At 38.5% G+C, this 12,727-nt stretch overlaps 2 protein-coding genes across 2 annotated transcripts in view; one reads left to right on the top strand and one right to left on the bottom strand.

Moving 5' to 3' along the window:
* The window catches only part of LOC311291359 (uncharacterized protein), a 796,365-nt gene that overhangs the window by 279,707 nt on the left and 503,931 nt on the right, over positions 1–12,727 (bottom strand). The gene's annotated exons all lie outside the window — the stretch shown is intronic.
* The window catches only part of LOC311291423 (uncharacterized protein), a gene marked incomplete at its 5' end in the record, with an annotated part of 543,326 nt that overhangs the window by 123,278 nt on the left and 407,321 nt on the right, over positions 1–12,727 (top strand). The window contains 5 exons of the mRNA XM_084410458.1: positions 2,906–3,079; positions 3,801–3,971; positions 7,181–7,354; positions 8,651–8,824; positions 9,542–9,712. Coding sequence (XP_084266584.1) covers positions 2,906–3,079; positions 3,801–3,971; positions 7,181–7,354; positions 8,651–8,824; positions 9,542–9,712 — 864 coding nt within the window. The remainder of the gene's footprint in view (positions 1–2,905; positions 3,080–3,800; positions 3,972–7,180; positions 7,355–8,650; positions 8,825–9,541; positions 9,713–12,727) is intronic.

Below are 12,727 nucleotides of genomic sequence, written 5' to 3'. Positions count from 1 at the left end.
CAAAGCTATTATAAGACAAGTAAAGTTGGTTGACTTGTATCTGTAGTAGTGGCCATACCTCTACTGAAGTAATCGTTACTTTAATTTCAAGTGTATGCAGTCACAGGGCTTATACCAAAGTATCTTTGATTGTGTAAGTGTGAATTCGACCAAACTCAGGTATATAGCAATTACCTCTGTTTAGTGACCAAAGCTGGCGAGATTGTGATCGTGAGACCCACGTTAACCCTCTGGGGTCTTAGGTGTTTTCTGGGTCCTGGAGGTGTTCTGACATGCTCTGACATTTCTGTTCCTTGTGACATTTTCATGGCTAAAGTCTTATTGCACTGTATTCAGCACAAACTCTGCTACAATAATATGTCAGCAGCATGTATGTAAAAGTTTGTAGTTTGAGATAATGACATTTATGTGTGGTTTGTAAAAAAAAAAAAAAAGTCACTGAAATAAGGTCATGAAAGCCATACTGATTATTTCTTCACAAGACTTTTGAAAATTGTATCACGAAGCCTAGAATATTTGCTCCAAAACTATGTGAAAATCCTCTTTCCTACTCATTCAGATAAAGCAATATATTGGCTTATAATATAAGCAATATAAAGCTTTATGCGAGGAGGGCATGAGTCCTCATGAATATTGATGTGTTTCACACCTGAGAAAGACAAAGACCCTGCCATAATGGCCCTAGCAGGTGCTATCAGGCCCTTTCATTATGAGGAACCTTGCACAAAGAATGAGCAGAGATTTAAAAAAGAATTTATTTACAACACAACATGATCCAAAGATACAGAATTGAACACACTGATCTAAAGACAGAGACTTGAACAGTCACACACCTTTGTGCCATTCCTGAAACATAGTACATACCTGTCATTTCCAAGTTGTTTGATTTTTCACTTTACCATGTTCATGTACAGAGACTTATGTAATTGTTGAAGTCAACAGGACTCATCAGTGGGGCATCTGGTCCCTGTATAAAAAAAAAAAAATGCTGTGAACATGCTGATTTCAAAAGAAACTATAGGGCTGCACGATTTTGGTAATACATTTTAGATTTTTCTGGTTAAAATTGCTTTTTAAAATGTACAAAATACACACACACACACACACACACATGTATATTTATATATAAATACATAATGAACACCAGGTTTGTTGTGCCTTGTAGGCATATAGGCTACATGCAGTGCTGCATAAAATAATAACAATAGCCGGCCAATAAATCGTTAAAAAGGAACACTTCAGCAACTCTACATTAGAGAAAAATATATTGATTATCATATGTTACTTCAAATATTTCCATTCGTTATGACGTTATGAAATGGGATTGGAGTAAAAACATGAAGCCTAATGTTTGGCGCGTTTTGCTGTTCAAACGCACAGCGCGAGTGACTCAAACTCACAGTGCGTGCAGAGAACATTTACTGAAGCGATTGAGCCGCTCCATACTATTAAACATTATTATTACCACATTATACATATCTACGTTTGAGCAGATATCCACAAACACAGTATTTAACAGTAAACACGGGTCTAAACATTATAATATTCACCATATTAGAGTAAACACTCATACAAGCCTACTTTTATCATGCTGTTTTATTATCGAACAAAAACATCCTTGTGTCGTACATGTATATAAATTCAGCATTGAAAGGTTGCCTACCAGTCTAGTTCACATTTCAATATGTTTCTGTCTATATATAGATACATATACATGTACGACATTAGGCTTCGTGTTTTTACTCCAATCTCATTTCATAATGTACATTTGAGACTAGCACCAAAAATCTTCTCAGCTTCAAATCGCAGGTAAATCAATCCAAGTGAAACAGCACAAACACAGTCTTCCAAACTCGATGAAAAGCAGAGGAGTACGTTACTGAAGTCTCTGATTCTTTGTTATGAGGTGATGGGGCGTTTACAGGTCTGCGTACCGACACATGGACTATTTGAATGTCAATGGCTTGCGTATGGGTGTGGTCACATTAGAGTTAATGAGGACCTGTTTGAGAAACTGTACATGTCGTTGCTTTCATACGGATTACGTAAACAGAGAATATTTGAGACTCCACGCTTTGTAAAGACATACGTCTCAAGTCTGTGTGACAAACATTAGCTGAGTTACAGGTCATTTTCTGTTGCGTTTCAGAATGAGTTTCACATTGAGAGAGATAGCAGAACGCGTATCATGTTTATTTTCTTTATTTTACGAAAAACACAACATTTTGTTTTTATTATGAGTGTACACAAATAAAATAAGATATTTAACAGTTTTGAGTGATGTATAACACTTATATGTAAGATCAAAATCAACAGAGTATTTTGAGTCTCTTTTGCACTGATAAGAAAAAAGTGAGCTGGTATCGCCGGCGCAACCGCCGACCCCAGGGGGTTAAACAAGGTGTGAGGACCTCTGAGCGACATAGCTTCCTAATATGAGCGGGTAAAATATAAGTAAAGAGTTAAATAGAACAATAAAATGTATTGTTAAACCTCTTATATAATTGGCCAATAACCAATTGGCAATCTAACTTAAATTCGAGGTCGTGATCAAATGGAGTCAGATATAAAATGGAGTCAGATAAAATTTTAAATGGAATTAAATTACTTTGCCACGCAGAAAGACAGTAACACGCAGAGACCTTCACCCGTTCTGGCGGAAACCCCCATTTAGATCGATAAACGGGCTTACACAGTTTTAGATAATTGTAATCTCGAAAGTGATGTTCATGTCTAACATATTAAAGATTTCTGTGCCTTTTGTTTGCCTCCATATTCAGTTGTCAGTTTTTGCTACTAAGTTTCAATGCATTTGTACAAAGAACAAAATAAAATTCAAGTTTAAGGATTTATATTGTTCAGATTTAACTGATTAATCAGCTGAATGCTTTCATTCCTGTTCTAGACTCTCTAACTGCAGTGTGACAGAAGAAGGTTATAAAGCTCTGGCTTCAGCTCTAAGATCAAACCCTTCACACCTGATAGAGCTGGATCTCACAGGAAATGATCCTGGACAATCAGGAGTGAAGGAGCTCAGTGATTTACTACAGGATCCAGACTGTCAACTGAAGACACTGAGGTGAGATGGGATCAAATAATTAACTAAATTAGCTGTATGGAGGCTAAATATTCATAACTGATATATTATTTTAGCTATACAATTAGCTTGATAATTTGTTGCATCAAAATGATCAAGATCAAGATCAGATGCTGCAGGTTCTGTCATGATGATGATAAACGTCAACACAGTTTAGTTGTGATACGAGCTAAAGGTCAAATATAAATTATAGGTCAGTATATCGGCTGATATTCTGGAGTATACCTTGATAATTAAAATGCATAACACAATTTTATTTTTGTGCAAACTTCTCATAAAAATTCTAGATAACCTTTTAGTGAAATAGTTTTCTGAACACAATTGTTTTCCATCAAGCCCAGATTCACTGCATCTCTCTACAGCAGGTCTATGAGTCTCCAGATGTTCACAAACATGCAGTTTCACAAGCCAGTTTTCTCTGTGCTGACGTTTCTCACTTCTCCTGCTCAAAAGACAGAAAGATCTTTATTTCTCACTCTGTATTCAAACTGAAAACCATGATCTAGTGAGCTTTTGCCCTTCTGCTCTGTGAGACATTTCTGTTCTTATGAGTTTGCTTTAGGACTGAGTGTCGCTCTAGTTTCTTTTAAATATATATTTATTTGTGTATTTAAACGTTCAAAGAAAAAAATATATATATTGTATCAATCTTTTTTGTAATGCAAAAGACATTTATTTGAGAACTGAATTGACTCTTCTGCAGGTTTTTGAGTCCTGCTGCAGAGGAAGCCTGTCAGTATGTGAACAGAGTTGTGGGTAAAAATCCGTTTCTCCAGAAAGAGCTGAATCTGAGTGAACATGAACTAGGAGACACACGAGTGAATCAGATCGCTGCTCTACTGCAGGATAAACACTGTCAACTCAACACACTGATGTGAGTATTGCTCATTTATTTATAATATTACTTTACTTTTAGTAGTAATGTTAGCTGATGATAATATTTCCTCACTTGTTTGAGTCAGAGCAGTTTTTTCCTCAGCATCACACAGAGCCACAACAATTAAAAGTAATAAAATTAAACATCAAATTAAAAAACACACAATTAAAATGTGATATCAAGCTTTAAATATTTGGTTAAGACAGACAGTTTGATCATGGGTCAATAATTATTTCAGTTACTGTAGAGGCAGAACAATGTTTTTTGTGACATCAGAATCAGAAATGTTCATAACTGCTTTCAATTCAGTGTTTGTATTTCCCAAAATGTAAAATGTCTAATTTTGGTGCAGCATATACTGTAACTTGTAAAAATTGAACAAGTGCATTTTAAAAGTCTGTGATCAGTATCTGCCTGTAATAAGATCCACTGAACGCTAGTGATGGGCGCTTTCGAAACACGCTTCATGAAGCTAGAAAACCTTTACGAATCTTTTGTTTTGAATCAGTGGTTCGGAGTGTGTATCAAACTTCCAAAGTCACATGATTTCAGTAAACGAGGCTTAGTTACGTCATAGCTGTTTGAAAAGGTTTGGAAATGTCAATGGTTCTCCACTAGGGGGCGATGATCTCTGATCTCTGTGAACCCATGAATCATGCAGATTTACTGAGATTGAACAAGTGTCTGTGGGTTTAACCTGATCTCTGATCAGTTTTATAATTGTTTTGACGTTTTAATTAGACATTAGTATAATTAAAAGGAATAATAGTAGTTAATGGTTTCTTATTGGCCTGTTTAGCTGAGCCATCCATAAAATAAACAAAACAAGCACTGAAAATATTTAAAGGAACACTCCACCGTTTTTTGAAATAGGGCTTATTCACCTTCTTTTCCACATTTAGATAGGTGGGCAAATGCATTTTTGTCTCAGTGCATGCATTGTTTTAGTTTGACAGGGTCGGCGCTAGCTTAATGAATGGAATCCTTTGTTGCCAGCTAGCATGTCCTGAGTAAAAGTTTCAAAAAACGGAAAGCCCTATTTAAAAAAACGGTGGAGTGTTCCTTTAATCATATTAGATGATTAGTTAATTGCATTTGATAGATTTTACTTTCAATAAAACAATTGTAATGGGTTTGTAGAAGGTGTTTTTATGCAGTTTTTCGCCAGCATGTGTCGTTTCGAAACTACACGCTTGTACGCTTAGACTAACGCTTCAAAACAGTGAATCATTTTGCGAAGAAATTGGTTTAATTGATTGTTTCTCCCATCACTACTGAACGCAAGTGCAGCTTTATTCAAGTAAACGTGAATAAAAAAAAAAAAAAAAAAAAAGACTTTTAAAGTAAGAACGTTACTGAGAAACATGAACAGCAGTTACATGGAACAAAGCCAGACAGAATACAATGGTAACATGAAGGCAGGGCTGTACGCAGGATTTTATAAAAACTTAGGTCCCACAATTGATGTTGCTAGGGGGTTCGGGGGAAATTTTGGATTTTCCTGATCTACACATGTGCAATTTAAGGTGTTTGAAGGACAAAAAAAATGGATATTGACACGACACGCGTCAGTTTAACACAGAAATAATAAAGACATAGTTACTTTTTTTGTCCATTGTTCTTTTAATTGTTGTCTACATCATTGTGTTCTGTGTATCAGAATAATCCATTGTATCATAGCATTCATGATCAGATGTACGACTGTATCAGTGTCTTTATTTGCACATATATTTAATTTGAAGAAGAGCGGTGCTGGTTCATGTTTAGAGCACTAGAGTATATGAAATATGTCCATAAAAACTTGAAAAGCGCTTGCTCTGGTCCGTATATGAACTATATGATCCGCGTTGCAAGTGTTGTTAACTTGTTAACAGCATGCTTCTACCTCACATTCAGCCAATCACACGCTCCAAAATCATGCTTCAACCTCACATTCAGCCAATCACACGCTCCGAAATCATGCTTCTACCTCACATTCAGCCAATCACACGCTCCGAAAGCACGCTTTTACCTCACATTCAGCCAATCACACGCTCCGAAAGCACGGTTCTACCTCACATTCAGCCAATCACACGCTCCGAAATCATGCTTCTACCTCACATTCAGCCAATCACACGCTCCGAAAGCACGCTTTTACCTCACATTCAGCCAATCACACGCTCCGAAAGCACGGTTCTACCTCACATTCAACCAATCACATGGTCCGAAAGCACGCTTTTACCTCACATTCAGCCAATCACACGCTCCGAAAGCATGGTTCTACCTCACATTCAGCCAATCACACGCTCCGAAAGCACGCTTCTACCTCACATTCATCCAATCACATGCTCCGAAAGCACGCTTCTACCTCACATTTAGCCAATCACACGCTCCTAGATCATGCTTCTACCTCAACCTCACATTCAGCCAATCACACGCTCCGAAATCATGCTTCTACCTCACATTCAGCCAGTCACACGCTCCGAAAGCACGCTTTTACCTTACATTCAGCCAATCACACGCTCCGAAAGCACGCTTCTACTTCACATTCAGCCAATCACACGCTCCGAAAGCACGGTTCTACCTCACATTCAGCCAATCACACGCTCCGAAAGCACGGTTCTACCTCACATTCAGCCAATCACACGCTCCGAAAGCACGCTTTTACCTCACATTCAGCCAATCACACGCTCCGAAAGCACGCTTCTACTTCACATTCATCCAATCACACGCTCCGAAAGCACGCTTCTACCTCACATTCAGCCAATCACACGCTCTGAAAGCACACTTCTACCTCAGATACCGTGACATTGCTTCCACTTTACTTTTCAGCCCGGAAGAACCACATTGCTCAGAAAAACGCAAAAATAACCAATTTCCACTTATTGGTAATACTTATGAGAGCTTATATTATTTTCAGTGATGTGCACCCTGTACATATGATCACATCTCAAAAAATGGGTTTCATGTGTTTAAAAAAATGGCTTTCATGACCCTTTAAAAATTATATGAAATGAATGTATAAACTAATATAAATAGATCAAGACAACCTTTGTATTGTTACAATGTTGGTAGTATAATTAAATGAACAACGTGTATTCTTTCTCTGTCTTAACCGAACCTGGATATCGCTGTTTATTTGTCAGCAAAAGTCTGCTGGATGAAGCTAAACGCGTTAGTTGATCATCATAAATCTGATTTATTTTATTTTCTCTTTCTGTCTTCAGTCTGTATAGATGCAGTATTACAGAGAAACAGAGTCTCATCCTGACTTCAGCTCTGAAATCAAACCCATCACACCTGAGAGAGCTGAACCTGAGCGGGAATAAACTAGGAGACTCTGGAGTGAAAAACCTCAGTGATCTACTGATGAACCCACAATTCAAGCTGGAGAAACTACAGTTAGTATCATTATACTGTACAGCAATTACAGTGTGACTGAAGTTTATTTATTTGAAGACAGCAGGGCTTATGTTTCATTGTTTATAGCAGTGCACTTTCTGGGTTTTTCCTATTGCTCACATTTTGTGTTTTTTATCTAGATAGTAATTGTTTAATTTCCAGCATTTGATACAATGTACTGATTGTGTACATGCAGAAATCTGCCTTTTCAACAGAATAAAGAAGAGAGACGTCAAATAAATAGTTAAAATGAAAGAGAAGAAACAGTGTCTTCCAGCACACAGAACTAGTGTGACTGGGTTTTAAAACAGACTATTGGAAACTAAATGCTGCTGTAGCTCTTCAATAAGATGATCATCATAGATGTGAACTATTTATTACTCTGTCTTCAGTCTGAGTGATTGCAGTATTACAGAGGAACAGAGTTTCATCCTGACTTCAGCTCTGAAATCAAACCCATCACACCTGAGAGAGCTGGATTAAACAGATTTGTATGTTACCACAAGTTTTGCATCAGATTAGTGACGGCTAATATTTTGGCGCTAATTCAAGTGTACGTGTTTTGCAAAGACAAGAAGTGAATTTCCGTTTAGGGCAGCAAAAGTGCTGCTTGACCAGCCTAAATCTTGGTGTGTCTTTCCTCTGTTTTAATTTAATGTTACTTTAGATAAGTGTACGTGGGAAACGACGGCATGGCCAATCCAAAGCTATTATAAGACAAGTTGGTTGACTTATATCTGTAGTAGTGGCCATACCTCTACTGAAGTAATCGTTACTTTAATTTCAAGTGTATGCAATCACGGGGGCTATACCAAAGTATCTTTGATTGTGTAATGAGTTCAATAGAACAATAAAATGTATTGCTAAACTATTATGTAATTTACCAATAACCAGCTGGCAATCTAACTTAAATTTGAGGTCGTGATAAAATGGAGTCAGATATAAAATGGAGTCAGATATAAAATGGAGATAAAAGCTTAAATGGAATTAAATTACTTTGCCATGCGGAAAGACAGTAACATGCAGAGACCTTCACCCGTTCTGGCGGAAACCCCCCATTTGGACCGATAAACAGGCTTACACAGTTTTAAATAATTGTAATCTCGAAAGTGATGTTGATGTCTAACATATTAAAGATTTCTGTGCCTTTTCTTTGCCTCCATATTCAGTTGTCAGTTTTTGCTACTAAGTTTCAATGCATTTGTACAAAGAACAAAATAAAATTCAAGTTTAAGGATTTATTTTGTTCGGGGTTTAACAGATTAATCAGCTGAATGCTTTCAATCCTGTTCTAGACTCTCTAACTGCAGTGTGACAGAAGAAGGTTATAAAGCTCTGGCTTCAGCTCTGAGATCAAACCCTTCACACCTGATAGAGCTGGATCTCACAGGAAATGATCCTGGACAATCAGGAGTGAAGAAGCTCAATGATTTACTAGAGGATCCAGACTGTCAACTGAAGACACTGAGGTGAGATGGGATCAAATAATTAACTAAATTAGTTATATGGAGGCTAAATATTCATAACTACTATATTATTTTAGCTATACAATTATCTTGACAATTTGTTGCATCAAAATGATCAAGATCAGATCAGATGCTGCAGGTTCTGTCATGATGATGATAAACGTCGTCAACACAGTTTAGTTGTGATACGAGCTAAAGGTCAAATAGACATTATGGGTCAGTATATGGGCTGCTATTCTGGAGTATACCTTGATAAATTGAAATGCACAATTTTATTTTTGTGCAAACTTCTCATCAAAATTCTAGATAACCTTTTAGTGAAATAGTTTTCTGAACACAGTTGTTTTCCATCAAGCCCAGATTAGCTGCATCTCTCTATAGCAGGTCTATGAGTCTCCAGATGTTCACAAACATGCAGTTTCACAAGCCAGTTTTCTCTGTGCTGACGTTTCTCACTGCTCCTGCTTAAAAGCCAGAAAGATCTTAATTTCACACTCTGTATTCATACTGAAAACCATGATCTAGTGAGCTTTTGCCCTTCTGTGAGACATTTCTGTTCTTATGAGTTTGCTTTAGGACTGAGTGTCGCTCTAGTTTCTTTTAAATTTATATTTATTTGTGTATTTAAATGTTCAAAGAAAAATTAAAAAATGTTATCGTATCATTAATTTTTGTAATGCAACAGACATTTAGTTGAGAACTGAATTGACTCTTCTGCAGGTTTTTGAGTCCTGCTGCAGAGGAAGCCTGTCAGTATGTGAATAGAGTTGTGGGTAAAAACCCGTTTCTCCAGAGAGAGCTGAATCTGAGTGGACATGAACTAGGAGACACACGAGTGTATCAGATCGCTGCTCTACTGCAGGATAAACACTGTCAACTCAACACACTGACGTGAGTATTGCTCATTAAGTTGGCTTGAGAAAGCCAACTTAAAGGTGCTCTAAACGATGTCGGGAGACGACGTTCTAATTGTTGTCAAACAAAACGGAGGCTAGCTAGACCCTCCCTCCTCCTCATCCCGTCTCCTCCCTCCTCCCCTCCCTTCCGGCATAAAGGAAAATCAAAGTAGTCACTACAAACAAAATGCAGAAAAAGATAAACATTATCTTAAAATCATTTCGCCACCTGCGGTTATAACTATAGCTCCCATACAAGGACACAATAATAGCAAGATAACGTTAGCTTCACCTTTACCAGTGAGCATAAACAACGGCGGCGTCGTAAACAAATTTAGTCAAAGTTGTCAATAGCCTATAAATGAACATTCAAATTCATAACAAACAGTGGGTGAAAACAATCATTCACACAAATTGTCGCCCTACTGTGAATTTGCTTGATCATTTACAATAGAGATTGATCGCTGCTAGAAACATATATGTTGTATTCACCAAAGTTAACGCTGACTGCATAGTTCTAGCTAATTACATCCTTGTGTTGGTTTGGCGAACATGAACGTCTATTTAGAAAGAAAAATGGATTTACCCACCTGTTCAGCAAAAACAGAGCAACCTGAATGTCGGATTGGAATCCCTTCTGGCGGCGGAGTTCTCGCCACCTTTCGAAGGTTTTTCTGGTGTAAATTCAGGACTTAGCGCGTCCCTCTTCTTTGGAATTTATTCATCGGAACGTTGTCTCTTTGGTCGTGTGTTGGCCATAATTCAAACTTCCCTCTTCATGCTTCTCTCTCCTCTACACCCCCTTCATGTGTACGCGCACTAACCCCCCAAACCCCACCCTCAAATTCTTCGTGTCGGTTATTGGCTGGAACACTGTGTGTTATGTTTCGTGGTGCAGGTGAGCCCAGTTTGTTTTTGTTGCAGTTTGTGGAGCCTGTGGTGTCTAGAGAGACCGCGTTTTTTTACAGTGTGTTCAGGGGACAGGCAGCTAGCGGATAGTGAGGAGATGTTTGCTGTATGTGACAAAAAATGTTTTGGCCTAAAAAACGTGTGACATCACTTAGAGCACCTTTAACTGATATTGTATTTAAACTTATTATTCTTCTGAGACTACATTTTCTGGCCCTATCTATCTTTCTTTCTTTCTTTCTAACTAATCTTTCATTCTTTCTTTATTTCTTTCTTTTTAACTAATATATTTCTTTCTTTCGAACTAATCTATCTATCTTTCTTTTTAACTAATCTATCTTTCTTTCTAACTAATCTATCTATCTTTCTATCTAACTAATCTATCTTTCTTTCTAACTAATCTATCTATCTTTTTCTATTTAACTAATCTATCTTTCTTTCTTTCTAACTAATCTATCTATCTTTCTTTCTTTTTAACTAATCTATCTATCTTTTTAACTAATCTATCTATCTTTCTTTCTAACTAATCTATCTATCTTTCTTTCTATCTAACTAATCTATCTTTCTTTCTTTTTAACTAATCTATCTATCTTTCTTTTTAACTAATCTATCTCTTTCTTACTAATCTCTCTTTCTTTCTAACTAATCTATCTATCTTTCTTTCTTTTTAACTAATCTATCTATCTTTCTTTTTAACTAATCTATCTTTCTTTCTAACTAATCTCTTTCTTTCTTTCTAACTTATCTATCTATCTATCTTTCTAGCTAATCTATCTATCTTTCTAACTAATCTATCTTTCTAACTAATCTCTTTCTTTCTTTCTAACTAATCTAACTATCTTTCTTTCTTTCTAACTAATCTATCTTTCTTTTTAACTAATCTAACTAATCTTTCTTTCTTAACTAGATTAGTTCAAAAGAAAGAAAGATAGATTAGTTAGAAAGAGAGATAGATTAGTTAGAAAGAAAGATAGATTAGTTAAAAAGAAAAATAGATAGATTAGTTCAAAAGAAAGAAAGAGAGATTAGTTAGAACGAAATATAGATAGATTAGTTAGAAAGAAAGAAAGATTAGATCTTTCTTTCTTTTTAACTAATCTATCTTTCTAACATCGCCCCTCCTTGAACTGCCACCTTACCGTGGTGGAGGGGTTTGAGTACCCGAATGAACCTAGGAGCTATGTTGTCTGGGGCTATATGCCCCTGGTAGGGTCTCCCAAGGCAAACAGGTCCTAGGCGACGGGTCAGACTAAGAGCGGTTCAAAACCCCTTATGATGCCCAAAAAAAGGAGGACCGTGACGTCGCCCGGTATGGCGCAGCCGGGGCCCCACCCTGGAGCCAGGCCCGGGGTTGGGGCTCGTATGCGAGCGCCTGGTGGTCGGGCCTCCCCCCATGGGGTCCGGCCGGGCTCAGCCCGAAGGAGTGACGTGGGGCCACCCTCCCGTGGACCCACCACCTGCAGGAGGGACCGTAAGGGGCCGGTGCTAAGTGGATCGGGCGGCAGTCGAAGGCGGGGGCCTAGACAACCCGATCCCTGGACGCGGAATCTAGCTCTAGGGACATGGAATGTCACCTCTCTGGCGGGGAAGGAGCCTGAGGTTGTGCGTGAGGTTCAGAGATTCCGACTAGAGATAGTTGGGATCACCTCTACGCACGGCTTGGGCTCTGGAACCACACTCCTCGAGAGAGGATGGACTCTTCACCACTCTGGAGTTGCCCATGGTGAGAGGCGGCGGGCTGGTGTGGGTTTGCTTATAGCCCCCCAGCTCAGCCGCCATGTGTTGGAGTTCACCCCGGTGAACGAGAGGGTCGCTTCCCTACGCCTTCGGGTCGGGGATAGGTCTCTCACTGTCGTTTGTGCTTACGGGCCGAACGGCAGTGCAGAGTACCCGGCCTTCTTGGAGTCTCTGGGAGGGGTGCTGGAAAGTGCTCCGACTGGGGACTCCATCGTTTTACTGGGGGACTTCAACGCCCACGTGGGCAGCGACAGTGACACCTGGAGGGGCGTGATTGGGAGGAACGGCCCCCCTGATCTGAACCCGAGTGGTGTTCTGTTATTGGACTTCTGTGCTAGCTACAGCTTGTCCATAACGAACACCA

This window comes from Rutilus rutilus (genome assembly GCF_951802725.1).
Source record: "Rutilus rutilus genome assembly, chromosome: 6".
Taxonomy (NCBI): domain Eukaryota; kingdom Metazoa; phylum Chordata; class Actinopteri; order Cypriniformes; family Leuciscidae; genus Rutilus; species Rutilus rutilus.
The sequence above is the reverse complement of the archived record's forward strand: the minus strand, read 5'-3'. Positions and strand labels throughout refer to the sequence as shown.